Source organism: Bidens hawaiensis, unplaced genomic scaffold, assembly GCF_021521415.1.
Source record: "Bidens hawaiensis isolate Kalapana, Puna unplaced genomic scaffold, B.hawaiensis_p1.1 tig00013805_1, whole genome shotgun sequence".
Lineage (NCBI taxonomy): Eukaryota > Viridiplantae > Streptophyta > Magnoliopsida > Asterales > Asteraceae > Bidens > Bidens hawaiensis.
Window position 1 is genome coordinate 76,213 of NW_027492179.1, and position 25,082 is coordinate 101,294.

Below are 25,082 nucleotides of genomic sequence, written 5' to 3' on the forward strand. Positions count from 1 at the left end.
TGCACATATAAATAACATGCATACATATTTAACATAACATACATAAATAGATACATACATAATACACATACAAAAATAGATGCATACATACGTACGCACGTAACATAAAATACATACAAAAATACGTAGATTAGTAGATACATACATCGGACCCAAACCGGTTGCTAAATATTGATTCGTGAACTACCGGTTCCTCCTCGAAATCTACAAACCGGTTCCTATAAAATTGATCCCAATCCGGTTCGGATTGTTAGGTTGATTCAATTTCACATAATTATCATAGATGTACACTTGATTTAGATTGAATTTACCCTAGATTTCGCTTGTAAGTTTTCTCATTTCGTTCACAATCAACGTTGTGAGCGAAATTGAGTGGAAATCTGGTGTACATACATGACTATTATGTTATTGGATTGTGTTTGGCAACAAACGTGATAGTTAGGGGGTGCCGTTAGTAAAAATTTCATAGTGAATTATTATAAGCTCATAGGTGATGTGATGGTTTGAGTTATTAAAATCTATTTTGCTTATTATTAAACATGTACGAGGGTGTTCATCGGTTTGGTTTTCATTTTATTTAGATTAAAGATGTTCGAACCCTTAAATCAAATAAAAATAATTTTAGGTACTTCTTGCTCGTCTTCGTGTTCATCACCTATAAACTATTTAGTTTTATTTAAAGGTTTATTGGCATATTTATTTTTCTTCTTTTCAAACTGCATATTTCCATTCAATTAAAATTTAAAACACAGCCTGCAGACCATGCTAACAAGGAGCTAACAACACAGTTAACAAACACAAATCAAACACTTACATAATTGACAAATTCCATCCAGCCCATCCTATATTCACACGTTTCGCTCTACTCTTAATCCACAAAAAACTTAAAATTTTAATGTCTCCGAGGATGCTGTTGACCTTAATTATCTTGTTTGAGTGAAAATATTCATTACGGGCCTTCCACAAAACACCGGCGCGCCACCATAACAACAATAAAATAAAAACTACTGCGTATATTGGCATATCTATCATGTTTATTTATATTTCGGATAAGAACGTCCATATGATAAAATAATAAAAAAATATAAAAAGCAAAAAAGGAAAAACTATTAATTAAAAAGTCAAAACGGAATTGAAAAAAGTCAAAATAGGGATGCTATCCCATCCCATCCATCTCCAATTAATAATTTCCAACAACATTAAAAGCATGTTTTAATGGCGACTGGGTTTAAGCAAATCGATGATAATAATATTATGTATGATCTACCTGTATCCTCCTAACTCCATTAATATATACATATAATACCTGCCGTGATTGATTGTTCAATCACTTCACCTAATTTTCACCATGGACGATGGCGATACAATCAATGAGCTGAACTCTTCACCGTTGGATCAAATCTCTCATCTCGCTCTTGATATCGGAGGTAACAAAATTTCAATTTCAATCACTGTTTGTTATCAGAAGATCGTTACTTCATAATGCGATTCAACGCCCATTATTATGTTAACAACTACTACCTCAAATCACACTTGTTATTACTAATATTTATTTGAGTGTTTAGAGTCACAATTAGGGCTGCCAATTCGTGTCTTAACAAGTTTAAAACTGCGCGCTTAACACAGGTATTAAACATGAATACGGCTCGTTTAACTACTTTATATGTCATGACCGACTATAAGACAGTTTTAAGTTTCATGTACCGATAAGTGAAAATGATGGAGTCTAGCCTACTAACAGTTGATGAATTTAGAGTTTAATATCTTCTAAAATGTATTTTTTAAGTGCTGCAACTTAATATTGTTGTATTTAAACTGATTGTTTTTGGAGGATCACTGGCTTGTAAATAACAAGTTTACAGTTTGGGTGAAATAAGTTGCTTATTATCTGCTTATAAGCATAAGCTTTGAAATATGCAATCATAAGCATACATGTAGGGATGAAACAAGTGTTGATTCAGCTAGTATAGCAAAATGTTTGTAGGTTGATTCAGTTAAGATTTTGGTTTATATGAATCCAAATATCTTTTCATATATATGTTTTATTCTCATCAGGTTCTCTCATCAAGATGGTGTATTTCTCTACTAACAGAGAAAAACCTGTAGATAAAACACAGAATAGCTCTTCAAAAGACAATCTTCTTAGTGGAAGACTCTACTTTTTAATGTTTGAAACAAGCAAGATCAACGAATGTTTGGATTTTATTTCATCAAAACAGCTTCATTATAGAGGTATGCATCTTGACAGTTATAATGATCATGCTTTAATGTTAACTTGTTATTACTGTTAAAAGTTAACTTACCCATCCACATGAAACTTGAATATAGTTAAGGTGGACACATGAATATTGTAAACCGATTGCTGCATAATCTAATTCCAATCATGATGACTTCAGGTGTTCAGCAAAATGGGTTCCCAGCCAGTGACAAGAATGCTATTAAGGTGAAGACCATTAATCACACAATTGAAATTTTAACTTTTAAAAAAAGCAAGTGCATTTGTTCATACTTCATACATTCTATGCATTAAAGCCAGTTAATCTTGGTAAACCCACGTATTGTATTTGTGATTAATAATAACAGATTACATGAGAATATATAATAGATACAATTACACATTGATCCCTCTAATATACAAATATGTATATATATATCTAAACTGTCTAATAGTCCCCCTCAAGCTAAGCCCGGGAAACGAGCTGTAGCTTGTCCCGTAAGAGCATGAATCGTTCCCGAGGATAATGGCTTTGTAAAAACATCTGCTATCTGATCATGAGTAGAGATAAATTGAACTGACAGTTTCCCTTGAGCAACTCTTTCTCGTACAAAATGGAAATCAACCTCGACATGCTTTGTGCGAGCACGAAAGACTGGATTTGCTGACAAATATGTGGCCCCGAGATTATCACACCATAAGACTGGAGCAGACGTCACTGGTACACTAAGTTCACGGAGGAGTGCTTCAAGCCAAGTTAGCTCAGCCACTGTGTCAGCTAAGGCCTTGTATTCAGATTCAGTTGAGGATCGAGAAACGGTTCGTTGTTTCCGAGCTGACTAAGAGACAAGATTGGAACCAAGATAAATGGCAAAACCCCCGGTGGATCGACGGTCATCGGGACAACCAGCCCAGTCTGCATCTGAATAGGCTGTTAAAGGTCGATCATGTTGATGATGAGCATCTGTGTAAGCATGTAATGTAGAACCAGAGGAGCGTTGGATAAATAAACCATGATCTAAACTGCCCTGAAGATATCTAAGAATACGTTTGACAGCAGACCAATGATTTTGTGTAGGGGAATGCATAAACTGACAAACTTTGTTGACTGCAAAAGCTATATCAGGCCGTGTAAGGGTGAGATATTGTAAGGCGCCAACAATCTGACGATATCTAACCGGGTTGTCAAATGGCTGGCTGTCACCAAGAGCTAAGTTAGCCGAAGTTGAGCACGGAGATGAAACAGGCTTAGATGTGGAAAGGCCTGCTTTGTTTAAGACTTCCAAGATGTATTTCTTCCGAGAAAGCAATATATTTGGCCCTTTGGAGTTAACTTCTATCCCCAAGAAATAACCGAGAGCACCCATATCTTGTAAGGCAAAAGTAGTACTCAAATGTTGAACAACTCTATCAATGGCAATTGGACTATTGCCGGTCAAAATAATATCATCCACATACACAAGCATGTATAACAGAGTACCCGCATGAGAGTAAATAAAAAGTGACGGGTCAGTGTTTGATCCCTTAAAGCCCAGTTTCTGAAGAGCCCCAGATAATCGTTGAAACCATGCGCGAGGGGCCTGCTTCAGACCGTATAGTGATTTGTGCAACAAGCACAGATGATTCGGACGTTTAGGATCAGTAAAGCAGCAAGCAGCCAGGTGGTTGTCTTAAGTAAACAGTCTCACGCAAATCACCGTTTAAAAATGCGTTCTGAACATCCAACTGTTGAAGAGACCATCCGCGAGTAACCGCCAAAGTAAGAACCACCTGTATCGTTGTGGCTTTGACAACAGGACTAAAGGTTTCATGATAATCAATACCAGCCTGTTGGTTGAAACCTTTAGCAACAAGACGAGCCCTGTATCTTGTAATGACCCCATGTTGATCCCGTTTGATTCTATAAACCCATTTGCAATCAACAACATTAGCATTCTTAACTGGTGGAAAAGTCCAAGTACCATTTTTCATTAGTGCATTGTATTCGGCAGTCATGGCATCCCGCCATTGAGGATATTTATGTGCAACGGTGAAGGTGGAGGGTTCATGTTGAATGGGATCAGTGGTGGCGGTATAGGCAGATGGTTGATAATGGTTAGTTTTAGGAGGATTTTGTCTGAGATTTGCAGGTCTTGAACGGTTTAAAGGGGCGGTGGTAGTGGTGGACGGTTGAACGGGTTGTTTGGTACGTCTCTGGTAAGTTTGGACAGGAGAGGAATGGGTCTGAGTGGAATTTTGTGGAGCCAAGACTGGTGGTGAAGAGGCTGCGGTTTCGGTGGGAATGGTGGTAGTGGGTATCGGTGGGGGTGATTGTGGTGCTGTAGGGGTGGATGTGGGCTGTGGATGTGGATCAGGTGATGTGTTAGGCGAAATAGAAATAGGGACATTTGGAGGTATAGGATAGGAGGAGATATAGGGATCAGGTTGTGGAGAAGATTGTGGGAGAGGATTTGGTTGTGAAAATGGAAAAAGAGATTTATTGAAACGCACATGTTTAGCAATGTAAAGGCGATTAGTTGTGGTATCGAGACAACGATAACCATGATGGGAGGAGCTATAACCAAAGAAGACACATGGCAATGAGCGAAAATCCATCTTATGTTTGTTGTAAGGTCGTAAATGAGGATAACATTGGCAACCAAAAACACGTAGAAAGGAGAGATCCGGTGTTCGTTTGAAGATGTGTTCAAATGGAGAAATTTTGGAAGCAGTACGTGATGGCATACGATTGATGAGGAACACTGCCGTGTCAAAGGCAAAATGCCAGAAACGTTGAGGGACACCCGACTGAGCGAGAAGGGTGAGTCCGGTTTCAACCACATGTCTATGTGTGCGCTCAACAAACCCATTCTGCTCACTGGTGTGAGGACAAGATAAACGGTGAACGATGCCAAGTGAGGTAAAATAGGGAGAAAGAGATCGAAATTCGCCACCCCAATCAGTTTGGACCGATTTTAATTTAGTGTTAAATTGTCTTTCAATCATAGAATGAAACTGCTTAAAAACCGTGCAAACATTGGATTTTTTTTTTAACGGGTAGAACCACATATAACGAGTAAAATGATCAACACAGAGTAAAAAATAACTATCACCATTGGGGGATTTAATTGGTGCTGGCCCCAAACATCACAAAAAATTAAATCCAAAACATTATTACTCTGAAAAGTGGAAGATAACAAATGCAGTTTTGAGGATTTTCCCATGTGGCACGAATTACAAGATTGACTCAAACTTTTATTACTGACAGGAAGTGAAAAATTAAAAATCATGGACTTCAAAAGATCTGGATGTGGATGCCAAGTCTTTTATGCCATGTATCAGAAGAAGCACGAACAGCAGAGAAAGCAACTTTAGGAAGAGAACGAAGCACCGGAACTTGAATGGAGTAGAGCCCGTTGTCACTTGGACCCATGAGGAGGGTGTTCCGTGTAATATATCCTTTACAGCAAAAAAAGTTGCATGAAATTCAAAGAAAACGTTGTTATCAAGACAAAATTTTTGAACAGAAAGAAGATTGCGTTTAATTTGTGGAACGTGAAGAATATCAGATATTGAAAATGTTTTTGTGGGTGAATGAAATTTAGTTGAACCAATATGTAAGATAGGTAAACCCTCACCGTTGCCAACATGAAGAGAATCTGCACCGTAACAGGGGGCGGAGTTATCAAAACTTTGAAGATCAGATGCAACATGACTGTTGGAAACAGTGTCGGGAAGCCATGCAGTTGATGCCTGTGAGCGGAAGTCAGCATAGTTGGCTGTTGGTTGTTGTGACCTCAGAGTGTTAGGATTACGGTGGGGGCAATGAGATGGTATGTGCCCGATGCCACATCTATTGCAAGTGCCATGAATTGTATTTTGAGTTGTGGACCAACTGAATTGACCCCTGTTGCCATCACGATTGTTGTTATTATTGGAGTAACGATAATTACCACGTCCACCACGGTTTTTGTTTGAATATCCACGCCCACGGCCACGAGAAGCATACATGGCCTGCGGCTGGGTGGATGATTGCTGGACTGTAAGACCAATTTGAGACATAACTTGTTGAAGGGCGGTTAACGTGTCTGCTGGGATGGCAGGAGGTGGTGACGGTGTGGTGGTGGTGGCAGTAAAAGCCTGAGCAGTGACTAGTTCAGGTTCCTTAACCATGTAATCATGGTCAGAGATAAGGCCATTCAAGTCAGAAAAAGCGGTCGGAAACTGACGGCCCAATATGGTAGACTTCAAAGTATTGTACTCGTCACGAAGTCCTGTCAACACATGCATAACCAGATCCTTTTCTTTGACCGGTTATCCTATATTTGCCAAAGCATCAGCGTACTCCTGAGCACGAGTGAGATAGGCAATCACAGTTTCATTCTCTGCCATTTGAATCCTTTGTAGCTGCTGTTTCAAAGTGTATTCACGGGAGGAAGTATGAGGGGCAAAAGCACGTTCCAATGCTACCCATAATTCCCTCGAAGTTGTACCTTGAACATGTTTGAAAGCACCTTCAGATATTGTAGACAGAAGAAGCATACGTACATGCACATCATTAGAAACCCAGATTTCATGATTGGGATTAATCTGAGTTGTGGGTTCAGTGTTTTTGTCAGCGGCTGGAATGGTGATTGTGGGAGCAGGACATGGAATAGATCCATCAACATAACCGAAAAGTTTGTTGGTTACAAGGAAGGGTTGCATCATAGTCTTCCAATAACCATAATTGGTGGACGACAAGGTGAAACCAAACTTGTGGGAGTTGTGGTTTGTTTTCTCGACAGTAGAAAAAGCAGCTAGTAAAGCCATCAGTGATTGTTGTGGTGTAAGGGAGTGGTAGGATTGCGTCTGTGATGATGGTGGAAGGGGATCTGATCGGAAAAGTTAGAGAGATTGGTGGCGGCTGCTGAATTGAGAATTAGGGTTACAGAGGCTCTGATACCAAGTTAATCTTGGTAAACCCACGTATTGTATTTGTGATTAATAATAGCAGATTACATGAGTATATATAATAGATACAATTACACATTGATCCCTCTAATATACAAGTATGTATATATGTATCTAAACTGTCTAATAAAGCCAGACGGTTTCTATTAAATAAGACAACGCTTTTACTGACGCGCTTGCCTCATATCTTCCTAAAAGAATTTTATACTTGAGATAAAATCTAACACTTGCGTGTTGGTGTTGTATCTTGAAAATTGAAAATAGTTACCATTCAAGGTCAACAGATGCAATTTAGAAATGCATCTTTGAATAATTATTAATCTGTTAATGGGCAATTTTATTATGGATTTCTCACGACATGCAATGCAACTTATTAGCTGATATATTGTATCATGGTGAAGGCAACAGGTGGAGGAGCATTTAAATTTGCAGATCTATTTAAAGAAAAACTTGGTATTAGTCTTGACAAGGTAGAAGAAATGGGCAGCCTTGTATCAGGAGCAAACTTTCTTTTAAAGGTGGGATTCTTACACCATACGGAAACTTATGACCCAAATAAATCCTTTATTTTTTCTTAAAAACATGAAATAGTTCTAGTATTTCTTATAGGCTTAAGTTGGCATTAAGTTTTTAAGTAACATTATTGATTTAAACTTTCTTCTGATAGTCAGTGCCATCTGAAGCTTTCACATACGTGAATGGCCAGAGGAATTACGAGCAGATTGACCACAATGATCTATATCCATATCTCCTTGTTAATATCGGGTCCGGTGTAAGCATGATAAAGGTAATTTCAGTATTCACTTTTTAGCTAGTCTTGTTTTTGTTTACAGTTGTAGTAAATGTTCATCTTCTTAGTGATCATATACTGCTATTTTATTGATATCTTCAAGTTTTAGTTTTTTTCATGTATGGCATAATAAGATACTTAAATTTTTATTATGAGCTTTTAGGTTGATGGCGATGGCAAGTTTGAACGAGTCAGTGGAACGAGTGTAGGTGGAGGCACGTTTTGGGGTTTGGGGAAGCTTTTAACAAAGTGTAAGAGGTTAGCTGATTAATTTTTATTTTTTTTCCCTGAAAAAAAAAACAAGGATATGTTAAGTCATTTACATGCACTTCATTGTAAAACCTGACGCCAAGGACCATGCATGTTACACTTTCAAAATAGATGGGACCATACGTGTAATTTTTAAACTTAAGGACCAAACTTGCAATATGGGCATACCAAATGGGCCATTCGAGTAATTAACTCTTTGTTTTATTTAACATCTTCCTTCAGCTTTGATGATTTGCTGGAGATGAGTCATCAAGGAAACAACAGAGTGATTGATATGCTTGTTGGAGATATATATGGTGGAATGGACTACCTAAAGGTACCTGGATTTATTATTCAACCTATTTATTTCTTCTGGTTATGAAGTTTGGCTATAAAAGAAAGGTTAGAAACAAGAATCATAATATCATAAATTCTCATAATCATTATGCATTTATACCTTTATGGCAGCAACTCATGGTTTTAAAACTGAAGCAAATACATTATGTATTGTAAAACAAGAGATTTAGCATATGATTAAGCTGTTGATAATGTATATGCAAAGTGTGTAATGTGTTGGTCCAATAATTTCAAGGCAGTGATGATCTTGTGTAGTTTCCATATTAATATAATATTCTTGTTAGTGACTTTTTTGCAAATTTGGAACAGATTGGTCTATCTTCAACAGCTATTGCATCCAGCTTTGGGAAAGCAGTATCAGACAATAAAGAGCTTGAAGAGTACAAGCCAGAAGATGTAGCAAGGTCCCTATTGAGGATGATCTCCAACAATATAGGACAGGTGAATTATAATAATTTGAACTTTTATCATCACACACACACACACACACTCACATATATATATAATCCATAGGGTGTGTTATAAACAAGCAACATAATATGATTGACGTTTCCTTTATCTAATTATATCCATCAATGCTCCTACCTGGTAGCTTTACTAGATATCAACAGGAGATTGTAATTGGTAATTGTTATTGAATGAATCATAAGGTTTACAATCAAGAATATATAGACTACAATAGAAAAGGGATAACTATGGAAACCAAATATAACTACGGAAATCAAATCATAACAAACTATGCTAGAATCACGGTTCAATATTCCCCCGCAAGTTCAGGGCGGTCAGCAATCTGTAACTTGGACCGTAAGAAATCAAACTTTTGTGAGGGCAGTGGCTTGGTGAAGATGTCAGCAATTTGTTCCTTTGTTGAGATAAACTTTACGTTAAGATTGCCCTGTGAGACCTGTTCGCGAACAAAATTGTAATCGACTTCCACATGTTTGGTGCGGGCATGAAAAACTGGATTAGCAGTGAGATAAGTAGCACCAAGATTGTCGCACCAAAGAGTTGGAGCTCCACTGTCCAAACCAAGTTCTTGAAGGAGTGATTTTAGCCAATCAGTTCTGCAACAGTGTCGCCGATGGCTTTATATTCCGATTCAGTTGAAGAGCGAGAGACCGTTTTCTGCTTTTTAGTCGACCAAGAGACAAGATTAGAGCCTAGATAGATGGCAAATCCCCCCGTGGAGCGACGGTCGATAGGGCAGCCTGCCCAATCAGAGTCGGAAAAGGCCTGTAGGTCAGTTTGCCAATGAGAGTCAGAGAAGACCTGTAATCGATACCCTGTGTTGTGACGAATCCAAAGGCCCATGTTGATTGTGCCATTCAAGTAGCGTAGTATACGTTTGACAGCGGACCAGTGATTATCCGTAGGAGCATGCATGAACTGACAAACTCGATTGACAGCAAAAGCAATGTCGGGTCGAGAAAGAGTGGCATATTGAAGAGCTCCGACAATTTGTCTGTAACGAGAAGGGTCATCAAGTAAAGGGCTATCATCAGGAAGGAGCACATGAGAAGTGCTCATGGGAGTGGAGATGGGTTTGCAATCTGTCAAACCGGCACGGTGCAAAATGTCATTAATATACTTTCGTTGTGACAAGACAAGATCCGAATTCTTGTAATGCAATTGACCCAAGTCTTTTAGAGCAAAAAGTGAGTCAAGGCGCTCAATGATGTTGGAGACGGCATTCGAGTCATTCCAATAATATCATCAACATAGACTAGAAGGTAAACAAGTAAGCCCGAGGAGTTAATAATGAACAATGAAGGATCCGGTTTGGACCCATGAAACCCCAGCTGAAGGACGGTAGACAGTTTGTTGAACCAGGCACGAGGTGCCTGTTTAAGGCCATAAAGGGCTTTATGGAGCAAATAGACAAGGTCCGGTTTGTTGGGTCAATAAAGCCCGGCGGTTGCCGCATGTAAACTGTTTCTTCCAAGTTACCATGTAGGAATGCCGTCTGAATATCCAACTGCCGTAAGGGCCACCGGTTTGTAACTGCCAAGGACAAAACTGTCCGAATGGTGACCGGTTTTATAACGGGGCTGAAAGTTTCATGATAATCAACCCCATGCTGTTGATGAAAACCCTTTGCAACCAAGCGTGCCTTGTACCTGTTGATTTTCCCATTTTCATCAGTTTTTAACCTGTAAACCCATTTGCAATCAACCACATTGGAATTTGGGACAGGTGGAACAAGAGTCCATGTACCATTCTTATAGAGCACGTCCAATTCTTCGGACATAGCATGGTTCCATTCAGGGTACTTTGGCAATGGTAAAGGTAGGAGGTTCGATAGGGAGAGACGAGGCGGTAGCGGTGTATGCAGCCGGATTGTACCGATCCGGTTGTTTTGGTTGCTGCCGAAGATGTGCAGGCCGGGGACGGTTGGCTGCTGGAGCAGAATGGCTGCTTGGGGCAGCCGAGGATTGGGGCGGAATGGGGGTGGATTGGGCCGTGGGTGTGGGATAGTGAGCTGATGTGGAGGTGGATTGGGCTGTGGGTGGGTTAGTGGTGTTGTTGGAGACGGGTTGGGCCGAGGGTGTAGGAGAGGGGCTGTTGGGTGTAGATTGTGGTGGAGTGATGGGATCAGTCGGAAAACCAAAACCAGGAGGTGGGTTAGGGTAGATGGAAACATAAGGGGAAGAGGGTGGTGGTGAGGGTGACTTAGGCGATGGAGCATATGGAAAGAGTTGTTCGTTAAAACGAACATGGCGAGCAATGTAAGTGCGCTCGGTGAGAGGATCGAAACACCGATAGCCGTTATGGGAAGGGCTATAGCCGAGAAACACGCAAGGCGTGGAACGAAATTCGATTTTGTGGTGGTTGTAGGGACAAAGATATGGGAAACACTAAGAACCAAACACCCGTAGAAAGGAGTAATCTGGTCTCCGGCCATAAGTGTGCTCAAACGGAGATTTGTTTGAGGACACACGGGAGGGAAGGCGGTTAATTAGATAGACCGCGGTTTCAAAAGCAAAATGCCAAAACCGTTGAGGGAGGTGAGACTGGGCCATGAGAGAAAGACCCGTTTCTACAACATGTCGATGTCTACGTTCCACAAAACCGTTCTACTCACTTGTGTGAGGACAAGAACGACGGTGAAGAATCCCAAGGTTGCGGCAGAGAGTAGCAAGTGGACGAAACTCACCTCCCCAATCCGATTGGATGCATTTTAATTTTGTGTTGAACAGTTCAACCATGGTGATGAAATTGGCCAAGATGGCATAGACATCAGATTTTTGAGATAAGGGGTAAAGCCACATGTAACGAGTATGATGGTCAACACATAACAAGAAATAACGGTGACCGTCAATAGATGGTGACGGGGTAGGGCCCCAAACATCACAACATATAAGATCCAAAATATTATTACTACGAAAACTTGATTCAGATAAGTGTATTTTAGATGACTTGCCCATTTGACAAGAAGAACATAACTGTTTTAACAATTTATTAGAAACTGGTAAAGAACAATGGGAAACAATGGAATTAAAAACTTGAGCATGTGGATGTCCTAAGCGTTGGTGCCAAACATCCGATGAAGCCTTGACAGCAGTAAAAGCAACCTTGGGTAGATTCTTGAGTTGAGGAAGGCGGATAGAGTACAAGCCTTAATCACTGGGGCCGTGAGGAGGGTAGTTCGGGTAGACTCGTCCTTCACAAGAAAATAAGATGAATGAAATTCAAAAAAGACATCATTGTCAAGGCAAAATTTTTGAATAGATAAAAGATTTTGTTTAAGTTTGGGAACATGAAGAATATCAGAAAGATTAAAGGTTTTATTAGACAAGTGGATTTTTGAGGATCCGATACGAAAAATTGGTATAGAGGATCCATTGCCGATAAGTAAGGAATCGTTACCATAATATGCCTCAGAATTGTCCAGGTCCGATAAGTCTGGTGTGGCGTGATGTGTGGCACAAGTGTCGGGTTTCCAAGCACTTCCAGAAGAAGAAGCAACATCCGAAAAAGCAGTGAAGTGGCCTGAGGAGCAGACCGTGGCTGTTGATTGTGTTGATTCGGACACTGAGATGGTAAATGGGCTATTCCACACCGATTGCAATTGCCATAGACGGTGTTTTGAGTTGAAGCCCAAGAGAACTGCCTTGTGCCACCATTGTCTCTAGAGCGTGGATTGAAAGAACCACGAGAATTACCCCGACCCCTATTGTTTCGGCCAGTTCGGTTATTATTGGATGATCGAGATCCAAAATAGGCCTGAGGTTGTGAGGGGTGGTTGGGCTTCGCCAGCTTGTAAGGAGTATAGCTGGGATTGTCCGTTGTAGCCTCGCCAGCTTGTACTTTTTGATCTGGACAGGGGACGGTACCATCAATATAACCAAATAGGTTATGAGATGTGAGAAACGATTCAAGCATGGAGCGCCAGTAGCTGTAATTTGTGGGTTTGAGAGTGAAGGGAAATTTGTGGGAATTGTGGGTTGTCTTCTCTTGGTGAGAAAAATTAAGAATAGCCGCCATTGAAGCAGGGAATTAGGCCGGAGATTGTGTCGGCTGGAAAATTTGAGGAGAGGCAGATGAATGCCGATTAGGGTTAGGGAAAATTTTAGGAGTTGATTCTGGCTCTTGATACCATATCAACAGGAGATTGTAATTGGTAATTGTTATTGAATGAATCATAAAGTTTACAATCAAGAATATATAGACTACAATAGAAAAGGAATAACTATGAAAACCAAATATAACTATGGAAATCAAATCATAACAAACTATGCTAGAATCACGGTTCAATACTAGATGACTGGTTTCTTGCTTGTGTGGCACCTTCTATGATGAGGTGGCTTATCACTAAATTACCAAACTAGACCATTTATTTAAAAAAAACAATAATAAAAAATATTAAAAAAATAGTTACCAAAGTAGGCCAATCCTGAACGACATCAGTTTTTTACCAGATTTGTTGGTTGTCTGCCCTCTAAATTACCAAACTAGTCTGCTTAAGAAAAGTATAACTACCAGATATGCAACGTACATGATAACTTTAGGCTTATCAAGTATAGTTTTGAAAGTTTAGTACTTCAAATAGTATTATAATTATTATAATAAAACAATTTAGAAGGTTGTATGCATGAAATACTTTTTGAGTGTCAGCTAATCCTTTATAGTTGACTCGTTATAAATAAAGTTTAACCAAAATCGAGCCATTTATAACAACGGGTTCGAAATTGCGACCTCTGTTGTAATATGTCAAGGTAATTTGAAATGTTTAGAATGAATCACATTGCAGTGTGTGTCATTTTATTGTGATTAGTCACATCACTTTTTTCTGCATTTTAACAAGTATTCAAGGTAAAGTGCAAGTTCATGTTGATTAATATTTGTTCTTGATATGTTGTGCTCTTTTCAGATTGCTTACTTGAATGCACTTCAATTTGGTCTCAAAAAGATATTCTTTGGGGGATATTTTATACGCGGTCATGCTTACACTATGGACACAATATCCGTGGCAGTTGATTTCTGGTAAATTATTAGACATTATAGTTTTTATATCTCATGCTAATGTTCACAAGCACCAAGGGTAATGTTTTATTATAAATTTGTAATAACAATGGCAATTACCTGATTATATGGACGATATAAATGGTTGGCAGGTTGAAAGGTTGAATTTTGAATATTTAATGCTTAAAATTTGTATTCTAATTTTAAATGGATTGACAGGTAGAAAACATGTCAACCAAAACCCGACACGAATAACTAAACGGGTTCTGTGTTGACCTGTTTACGACCATACTTCGTATAACCCCAACCCTGGCATGTGACTGGTTGCCGTGTTTTCATGTTGTGTGGGGAATTTTTACCTAGTAAAATCACACTTTGAATGGTTTTCTGACCCGTTTGACTTTTCAACCCATTTGACCTGTCGTCTATCTAGCTATTTTTTTTTTTACCATATCAACCAATTATAACCTTTTTAGGTCAAAACGCGCGGCTAATTTTGCATTTGACCCGTTTTCAGGTCGAAAGGCGAGGCAAAAGCAATGTTTTTAAGGCACGAGGGATTCCTCGGGGCGTTGGGTGCGTTTACGAACTATCAACTTGTTGAAGAATCCCCTTCCACCACAGAGGACGACAACCGAAACCTGCTTGTTGAAGATTTAAATGATAATGGAATTATCGAGTGTCGTGTACGGGCCAGCAACTAAATACAGGTTACATAGTTAATTACAGTTTAAACCAAGATCAAAATTCAAAACTAACTTGTTCATTTGTGAGTCCTGATTATATTATATTATATGTTGTGATAGTGGGCCCCATTTTTATAAATTTTAGATGTGTCTGTATGTGCATTTATGTTACTGTACGTTGTATTTATGCATGTTTCCATGAATATAACCATAGCAACATTGACAGGTCTATAAAGGTGGGTTTCAGTGAACCTCAAAATTTTGTTTTATTTGAATTAGACGTGCACAAAAAAACCGGTTCCGGAACCTAACTAGTGGAACCGAACCGGAACCGGTTCCAGTTCCAACCGGGTTGGTACAATACCCGGTTTGGGTATTTTTGTACCCGAAAATCGTACCCGGTTCTCCTATTTGTATGTCAGTATCAGTTCCCGGTTCCTACCCGGTTCTTAATTGGAACCGGTTCGGTTCGTACCTGGAAAAACCGGTTCCGACGGTTTTTTATGAAGGGTCAAACAAAAGTCAAACTAGCCGTTGGAACCGGTTCCAACGGTAATATAGCCGTTGGAACCGGTTTTTTAGACACCAATTAGCCGTTGGAACCGGTTCCAACGGTAATATAGCCGTTGGAACCGGTTTTTGAGACAATAGATCCGTTGGAACCGGTTCCAACGGTAATATAGCCGTTGGAACCGGTTTTTGATGCCCAAACCTATATATAACTTGTTTCCACCACTTGTTTCACCACCAAACTCAAAAACAAACTAAAATGCTACTCCTTTAGCAAACCCGTTCCTTTACCCGACCATCCAACTAAATATTATTATGTCACCCATCAAAAAAACTAACAAGAAGGTTAAGAAGAGTGCTTTTGTTGCCCCCGTGACCCAAGAGTTGTTACGGTAGTCAACCATAACCGCAACCAAGACATATGGAAGAATTGGGATTTGATTGTGGATGACGAAGGTTATCAAAAGGCTCGTTGCAAACTATGTGGTTCAATATTAAAGCACGATTCCAACTCTACTTTGAGAAAGCACATCGAGAAGCCATATTGCAAGGCGTTGAAAGGGATTGGCACGACCGATCAAATTGACTTGGGTAAAGATGGTACACTATTTCGTTACAACACGACTCAAGTTCAAGATAGAATGGCAAAGTTCGTTATTTAACGAGGTTTGCCGTTTAACCACTTTGATGACCCGGAGTTGACGTCGTTGATTCGCGAAACTCTACAACCGAGATACACACATGTAAGTCGTACTACCTTAAGACGTCATTGTATCAGGTTGTGGGAGTGTGCTAAAAAAGAGTTAATCGAGTCTTTTCATTCTTTAGAAGCCATGGTTAGTTTAACTACCGATGTTTGGTCGGCACCACACGGGTTGCCCGAATCATACATATGTGTCACCGCTCATTGGGTTGTTCAACTAATATTTAGTTTTGATTTGTTTTATTATAATTACTTTTGTTACTCATGATTAATTTTTGTTACTTTTTTAATAACGACGAACATTTTATTTATTTAAAAAATAACTATTACAAACATTATTAAAACATAAACGATACTAAACATAACAACTAAAACATAAAAAACAAAGTCCGTCGTTTTAATCCGGGAATACTTATTTTTGGGTTGTAGAGCCGGACGACTCTCCCACTTCCGTTTTTTTAGCTTCCAACATTCTTTTCTCTCGACAATACTTATTCGTATGTTTTCGTAATGTCGAGTTGGACCCTGCTTTAAGAAACTTCGAGCAATATTTGCAACATGCCAACTCATGTGAGTCGGTCATGAGACACAAATCGTAATGAACCCAAACATCGGGGCATCTTGTTGTTTCGATCACCATAACAACGTCATCATTAGTTGCCATTTGTTGTCGGTTTAAGGTTAATTGTGGTTTGGAGTGTGTTTTATAGTTTTGGAATTGGTTTAACAAGTACACAAACAAACCTTGCTATTTATAGTAATAAAATAACCTATTTGTAGTTAAAAAACCGGTTCCAACGGTAAAAAACGGCTATATAGCCGTTGGAACCGGTTCCTAACGGCTATAATATTTAAATTTAAAAAAAAAACCGGTGGAACCGGTTTTTACGTAAAAACCGGTTCCGGTTCATACCCTACCCGGTTCTTAAAAGTTAGCATATCTGGGCATCGGTTCGGGTCGGGAACCGAACCGGTTCTTGATTGGAACCGGTTCCATTTTACAACCGGTGTGAAAAAACCGGTTTCGAACCGGTTCGGGTTTTCCAGTTGAACCCGATTTGTGCACGTCTAATTTGAATAATTGCATCACATGTGACTCAACATGTGGGTTACAAATGACAAGATTGTATTTGTTCATCAAGGAATTGTGAGTTGGATTCTTGCATCTTTTGAGGATAATGATTTTGGGATCATGTTTGAATCCCAAACCCATAGGTCTATATAGGCTTTTAAAAAAAATAATTTATTTACACTTGATTTTTAAAAAGTTATTGTAAGAACATGGTAAGTAAAAGTGTGATGAAGGAAAAATAACATCGGACCGGGACCGGGTCTCTTATAAAAGCATCTATGTGTGCTGGGGTTGGAGACTCAGTGGCAGAGACAGAAAACACTTAAACGTCACGGGTTCAAGTCCAAGAAAATACAAGTTCTTACAAAAAGTAAATAAAATTAAAAGTATCCATGCACAAGCAACCGGGCTAAAAAGGGTGAGAGTCACTAACCATCAAGTTCTTTATGTTTCCTTGTGTAGCAAGCACTTTTTCAACAATGGTTTACTCTTCTCTTGCTTCATACATGAACTAATATGAGACGAGTTAAATAGTTTAGTGTAAGTTTTTACTTTATTGCAAGATAAGTTATACAAAAATCATTGTGTATAGTGTCGAAGCATGAAATGAATCTGACCTGATCCATGACGATGTTTCCACGGATTTCGAGATGAACGAACCACGACTTGATCTTCTTCTTCGATTGCTTGAGACCTGCAATGGCTTTTCGGGGGTGTGGAGGTGACTGCTAAGAAATCCTGAGGATCTCTTGTTTACAGACACAAAAATAGGGTGGTGGCTCTTATTGAGCATGACCCTCTAACAAGGAGGTGGAGACCTCCTTATATAGAGAGCCTCATGGCCACCATCATGGTACCCTAATGGGCCTAGCCCAGTTAGGGTTACCTCCACAAAACCCCCTCAGCCCAATAGCATTGTATTAGTCCATATAATAAAATAAGCCAAACATAATAAATTTAGGGTCGTAAAACCGGGTTTAGTACCATACCCCTACAAGCCCCCCAAGTCCAGTGTTGCTCCTAGGCGTGCAAGCGTTTAGGTGGAGCGCTGGACTTTATAAGGTGTGTTAGGACATGAGGCGGTTTTTTTTTTCCCTTTTCTTCGGCCTTGTCTTTATTGTCTTTGAGTTTTGGGAGGTTTTCTCCATGATGGTGACATGTTGTGATCTTTATGATAATGATGGTGCACTGGCATGAATAAGATATAGCACGCATCATAACAATAGTGGCGCGAGGCCTGATAAAAGATAGAGCGCGCATCTCGATAATGATGCTTAATAGTTTGCGCGCGAGGTAGCTTACGAGCTATAAGAATAATGAAGCTTGCGCGCGAGGCGACTTACGAGCTATAAAAAAAATGAAGCTTGCGCGCGAGGCGACTTACGAGCTATAAAATAATGAAGCTTGCGCGCGAGGCGACTTACGAGCTATAAAATAATGAAGCTTGCGCGCAATGTCGACTTACGATAGTGGCGCGAGGCCTGATAAAAGATAGAGCGCGCATCTCGATAATGATGCTCAATAGTTTGCGCGCGAGGCGACTTACGAGCTATAAAATAATGAAGCTTGCGCACGTTGCGGCTTATGAGCTATAATATGACGATAATGACTGGCCCACAAGGGCCTCTTCTACGCAGGATGACTATCCCAGCTTGTTTTCAAGATAATAATGGAGGCGCAGTCGGCCAGATAATAATAATGTCATATGTGCTTGTGCGACTCGTAGCCGAACCTGCAAAAACATATCAAATTAGCGCGTGGCCGTTTGGGATATTGTTAGGCTCCCGCCCTAAGATTCGGATGTCTTCCATCGCGATAATGTAGTGGTGGTATACCACGATAGTCCCCTAGTTCATTGCTGCTAAATAAAGTTGTCCTTATCCTGATTTGGGATTAGACTATTCTCATTTGTTGTGCCGCTTACGCATAGGTTTTGGCTTTGTGTCACGCGCAGATGCGCTTGCGCATAGGCTTTGGCTTTGTGTCATGCGCCACGCGCAGATGTTTCATGCGCGTGCGCGTAGACTGTGTGTCATGCGCCACGCGCAGATGTTGCATGCGCGTAGACTTTGTGTCATGCGCAGATGTTGCGTGCGCTGATCTGATATGCGTGAGCATGTGATGCGTAAGCATATGTAATATGCGTGAGCATATGTGATGCGTGAGCATAAGTGGTGCATGAGCATGTGATATGCGACTGCGCTCAAGCATCATGGCGGTGCGTATGTAGAATGGCGGAATGGTTGACCCGCGGTGGCGCGCATGTGACGTGGCTTGTGTTAATAGGTTTAATTATGACGGCGTGTTGAGCGGAGCGGAGCCGCGTTCGGTCTTGTATTCGGCGCGAAGCCGTATGGGTTTATGAGGATTCCCAACCTTTAAGTTTGGCGCATGGCCTTATGGGTTTGAGGATTCCCAACCTTTAAGTTTGGCGCGTGGCCTTGCGGGTTTATGAGGATTCCCAACCTTTAAGTTTGGCGCGTGGCCTTATGGGTTTATGAGGATTCCCAACCTTTAAGTTTGGCGCTTGGCCTTATGGGTTTATAAGGATTCCCAACCTTTAAGTTTGGCGCGTGGCCTTATGGGTTTATGAGGATTCCCAACCTTTAAGTTTGGCGCGTGGCCTTATGGGTTTATGAGGATTCCCAACCTTTAAGTTTGGCGCGTGGCCTTATGGGTTTATGAGGATTCCCAACCTTTAAGTTTGGCGCTTGGCCTTATGGGTTTATGAGGATTCCCAACCTTTAAGTTTTGCGCGTGGCCTTATGGGTTTATGAGGATTCCCAACCTTTAAGTTTGGCGCGTGGCCTTATGGGTTTATGAGGATTCCCAACCTTTAAGTTTGGCGCTTGGCCTTATGTGCGCATGCACGGCGACGGAGTGGTGACTCGCGGGCGCGCGTGCGTGGCGGAGAGTTGCGCTCACGCATGTCGGCGGAATGGTGACCCGCCAGCGAGCATGCGTGGTGGCAGTCTTCTGCGCAAAACCCACATGGTGGTTCCCGCGGCGGCACATGCATGGCTGCGGAGTGAGAATCCGCGAGCGCGCGTGCATGGCGGCGGAAGTCTGGTAATTTTTGGATCTACAATTTGAGAGATCTGTAATTTTAAACCTAAAATCCAGGTCTGTAATCTAGATCTAGATCTGTAAATCAAATCTAGATAGATCTGAAGCTCGTAGCGGAGAGAATTTAAAACCATCACAGATCCGGAGGCTTGATCATCCGAATCAGGTAGTTTTTTTTTTGCACAGATCTGGAAGCCTCTTTTAGATCTATGGATCTTTTTGAGCTTTAATAGAGCAAGCCTTGAAGCCTTTTTCTGTAAACTTCTAGATCTGGTTGTTTCCTGGGAGAGATCTGACAGCCGAGATGAAAATCGAAGGGTGGTTCGTTGCTGTCCCACGGATGGCGCCAATGTCGAAGCATGAAATGAATCTGACCTGATCCATGACGATGTTTCCACGGATTTCGAGATGAACGAACCACGACTTGATCTTCTTCTTCGATTGCTTGAGACCTGCAATGGCTTTTCGGGGGTGTGGAGGTGACTGCTAAGAAATCCTGAGGATCTCTTGTTTACAGACACAAAAATAGGGTGGTGGCTCTTATTGAGCATGACCCTCTAACAAGGAGGTGGAGACCTCCTTATATAGAGAGCCTCATGGCCACCATCATGGTACCCTAATGGGCCTAGCCCAGTTAGGGTTACCTCCACAAAACCCCCTCAGCCCAATAGCATTGTATTAGTCCATATAATAAAATAAGCCAAACATAATAAATTTAGGGTCGTAAAACCGGGTTTAATACCATACCCCTACATATAGATTTGAGGAAAGTAGATAAATACTATATATAATTATATATTCTATGTAAATACTATACATAAAATCATTAAGTATTAAGTAACTAATTAACCAAGTCAGAGCCGTTTTGAGTGTTAGAATCAGAGGTCAAATGATCCGAGTCCATACTTTTATAACTTAAATGAGCCGAGCTTTGTTTTGACTTGAATTATTTACAATTCATTTGCAATTAATAATAATTTCTCCCTCTTCAAAATTTTGTTGTCATATATCTTGTCACTCAACTTTCGATATTACAGAGGTTATCATTTCAAAACTTGCCCAGCCATTCGACTATCTGTACTATACTTTTATGTACTTATATTCGGTGTCCATTTAGATGCTTCCATCAGAAAGTTAGTTAAGCACTTAAGCAAGTGATTCCCTTACCCACAGACCACTGGATCTCATCTCTCTTTAATATTCCTGTATGGCCGTATAGGCATGCATGAGTCGCATAAATTACACATGACAGACAGGTGTACGGAGGAAACAATGATACAACTTTTTGTAATTTATACGACTCGTACAAGCACTGATATCCATATGGTGTATGAAGATCACATGCTTGCAAATTTACTCGTTTTCGTCTAAATTTATGCCATACCGCCTCCATTTATAAACTTTTTATACACATTTTTGTTCGCTCTCCCTGACATTTTCGTCTTAAGTTTTACACTTATGGTTATATCGGATCATGAGCCGGGTCAAATATATATAAAAGAAAAGAGAAATAGGAAAAGATGATAACATTAATGAAAGATTTCAATATACCTTCAACATCATGCTACGTTGCTACATTAAATATGATAGGAACATATTTCTTTTACACTTATCCTGTATGTGTTTTAAAATTATTGGAGATACATGTTAGTATAACTTTTATCATGTCTATCTTTTTACTGCAGCACAAATTATACAAGTGTTTGGCAATCATGATCACATGATTGACCTTAGATTCAACCCCCCCCCCCCCCCCTCCTTTTTCTGAAAGTGTGTTATCACCAGTGATCTGACAAAGTCGAAGTCTAAACTTGGTTATTTTTTCTTTTTTGAACGACTCTAAAGTCAGTTATTCATCCAACTAGTCTAAAATTTTCAGTTTAATCGTAGTTTTTATGTATAAAATAGCATAATTTGTCCAAAAGATAATAAATGAAGACCTTAATTGTCTATATACACATCTCTCATAATGTTATAGTCACATGATGCAATTGCTATTCCTAGCTCACTGTTACCAATTTAAAAACAAACAGTTAATTGTGAGGGGGGCTGACTTTAGTAAACTTGTAGCCACGTTCGATCATTGATGGATTTGTGGTTCTCAAGTTTCTATCATCCTTATCCTAAGTTTCACTTCGTTTTAAATGTGGGTTATTTATAACGGTTGATGTGTGACATGTATTATTTGGAATGGTTTTCTAATTAAGTTTTCTTGTGGATTTATGCAAAACCACTTTAAATACAAAATTTGGACCGCTTTAAAAAAAGTTTTTTAATAATGCTTATGGATCGCATATACTGTATCCATAATTTTTGGATGTTACATTTTCTTTTTAAACTTGGCTAGTGTTTTCCGAAATTTACTAACATTTTCTAGCCTATTGTTACCCTCCACGATGCCATCATTTTTGAAAACCTCTACCTGCTCTCGACGCCCACGTTTTTCCAATTAGTACTCAATTTATTAGATAAATATAAAAAGACAGAATCATTCGCACGATAAAATATAAAAGAAGACAGAACCATACACACGTCACTGATAAATTATACACGCTATATACATTTTTTTCAAACCATATTATTTTCAAACCATATTAGCAATATACATTTTCATCAAATATACATGTTCATACATGGCGTATTGTTATGCGAGGAGCTTGTACAGTTTTATTCTAAGGAAAATTCCCAAAATGACCCAAGACAGGAGAGAGAGAGAAAAAAATGATTCAAAATAAATTCAGATGCCTAAAATAGCCCATCAAAATGCGTCTTCCAAGACGCATTTTGAACGAATTTCGTCTTCCAAGTTCATATTCTCATGGTTCTTATCTAGTAAGTTTAAAAGTTTAATATCGTCTCGATCGAAAGGATTTTTAGTATTCCGTCTCGACCGACTAAGTTTTTAGTATTCAGAGTTTTCATTGGTTGGAAAATATTGTCGGTTATACCACCAATGTGTCGCCACAGTACAAATTCCATGGGTTATTTTGGGAATTTGGATTTATTTTGGATCAATTTTTTTTTCTCCATCCTATTTTGAGTCATTTTGAAAATTTTCCCTTAATTATAACTAGTTGATATGACGGTAGTTTGTTGTGCCTATAATTATATATATCGTAGTAGTTTGTTGTTGTTTATAATTATTATATGCATAAATACGTGCTTTGCAAAATTCATACCAACCTAATAATTGATGCTCATAACCATTTTCTCAACCAATAGCGTGAATGCTGCCCGACAGAAAAAACAAAAAAAAAAAGTAGTGATTTCAATTTGTTAATATTATATTCTCATAAAGTGATATACCTATAAAAATGTAAACTATTACTTGGTGGGGAGTTATGGGGCCATAACTCGGGGAAACACCTTCCCCCTCCAAGTTATAGGGTTTTCCTTTTTTTTTTTTGCAAGTTATACACAAAACGTCCGATAATGACACCAAAATCAAAAAGCATTTACTTTAACTTTTAAGAATTTAAAAACAAATAAACAAAGTTATAGAGACTTTTATAACTATATTTTTTTTTGTAAAAAGTCATAACTCTGACTAGGCGTCATATGGCGCATAACGCCCTGAGGTGGGACATTTTGACTACTCATGATCTTACGTTTTCGAATATTTTATTCCTCTTCTTCTTTTTACTTTACAAAAAATTAAAACATACGTTTTCTAAACTATGACCAAAATATCGATTTACTAGTAAATCACAACAAAGTATTTATTTATTTGATCAACCATTTTTTTAAATATAAATGATAAATATGTCAATGCCATCACTTTTTAATTTACACTTGACAAGATTTTCAACTATTTAGATTATCTGTAGTCCCTGCCAGTTGTGGCGTTTTGGCCACACAACGTCGGGGTAGACACCCCCCCCTCCTGCTTTTTCCTTAGGCATTTTAGCTTAAGCGTTTCTTACAAAACGCGAGTTCAGCTCGAGTTTTAATAAAATTGCGTGTGGGAATGGGAGAGATGGGAAAATATATGTAATTATTGTAAGAGGGTGGTGGCGTTTTGCCCACTACACCACTTTTTGCAAAATTCTCAATTGCTGACGGGGATACAACATGACGCAAAATGCCTAATGGTAAATCATTTAGACTACACATGGTCTTAGCTTATGTCATATGTAGTAAACCCATTCAGTCGCTAGTTTTTTTTCTTTATCGTGGTAGCTGACGGAATTTATTTTTGTTTATGCCTCCAGAGATACGTCAGTTTTTAGACGGATTGACAGGTATGTCACCGTCAATCAAAGGAGTTTTCGACTTTTCTTTTTACGTTTTTCCTAACCCGTCAGATCCGCAGTATTCTTAAAATATGATTATTCTGGCGTTTGACAAGATTATTTTGGCTTCTAACGAGATTTATTTTGACTTTTGACAAAATTATTTCAGTTAGCTAAAATCCTAGAGTAAAAATTAAAAAGTAACTACATTAACAAGTTCCCTGTAAAGATTTTAAAAAGGAGTTGATAATTTAGTAAGGTCAAGAGCGTAGGCAACCTTTGGATAACGAGCTCGACTGAACCCGTATAAATTTCTTTTTAGTTTATATATTCATGTATTTTAAGCAATAGACTTATAGACAATTAATCATTCGTCCATAAAAAAATTTCAAATTCATAGAAAAAAATTATAGGTGAACCCACCTCTAAGGTGATGGACATTAATCATCATTGATTCATTGCTACACATAAATATAACACTTTCGTGTTCGCCTATCATCTATATTCTTCATATATTCATATTCTTTCACCAATAATAACAAAATGCCACCTTCCATCACCGAATATCCGACCACCACCGTACCAGAACCAATCTGAAGAAACGTGTATCGACTTACTTGTATTCGATCTACGTTCCTCGGGTATGGGTGTGCTATATCACCGATGGTTTTCCGAGATACGAGTTCTTCCACCTACAAAACGAACAGCACCATGATCTTACCCCTTAGAAAGGGACAGAGGGGTCCTCTTTGGGGTAACCCTCCGGTGTGAGAATAAGATATTGCAGGAGAAGATAAGAATGTGAAA

At 39.3% G+C, this 25,082-nt stretch overlaps 1 protein-coding gene across 1 annotated transcript; it reads left to right on the top strand.

Moving 5' to 3' along the window:
* Positions 1-1,240: 1,240 nt before the first annotated feature.
* LOC143544957 (pantothenate kinase 1-like) lies at positions 1,241-14,925 on the top strand. The gene is made up of 10 exons (XM_077036926.1): positions 1,241-1,427; positions 2,056-2,232; positions 2,397-2,443; positions 7,549-7,665; positions 7,815-7,934; positions 8,101-8,195; positions 8,430-8,523; positions 8,853-8,984; positions 13,915-14,027; positions 14,524-14,925. Exons 1-10 carry the CDS (start codon positions 1,349-1,351, stop codon positions 14,708-14,710), a joined length of 1,161 nt encoding a protein of 386 aa, XP_076893041.1. The 5' UTR covers positions 1,241-1,348; the 3' UTR covers positions 14,711-14,925.
* Positions 14,926-25,082: the final 10,157 nt, after the last annotated feature.

Excerpts from the sequence above, each read along its gene's own strand:
- LOC143544957 (XM_077036926.1), top strand. The coding sequence starts at position 1,349 with ATGGACGATGGCGATACAATCAATGAGCTGAACTCTTCACCGTTGGAT. Across the intron at positions 1,428-2,055 it reads TCTCGCTCTTGATATCGGAG|GTTCTCTCATCAAGATGGTG; the intron begins GTAACAAAATTT and ends TATTCTCATCAG. Across the intron at positions 8,985-13,914 it reads TCTCCAACAATATAGGACAG|ATTGCTTACTTGAATGCACT; the intron begins GTGAATTATAAT and ends TGCTCTTTTCAG.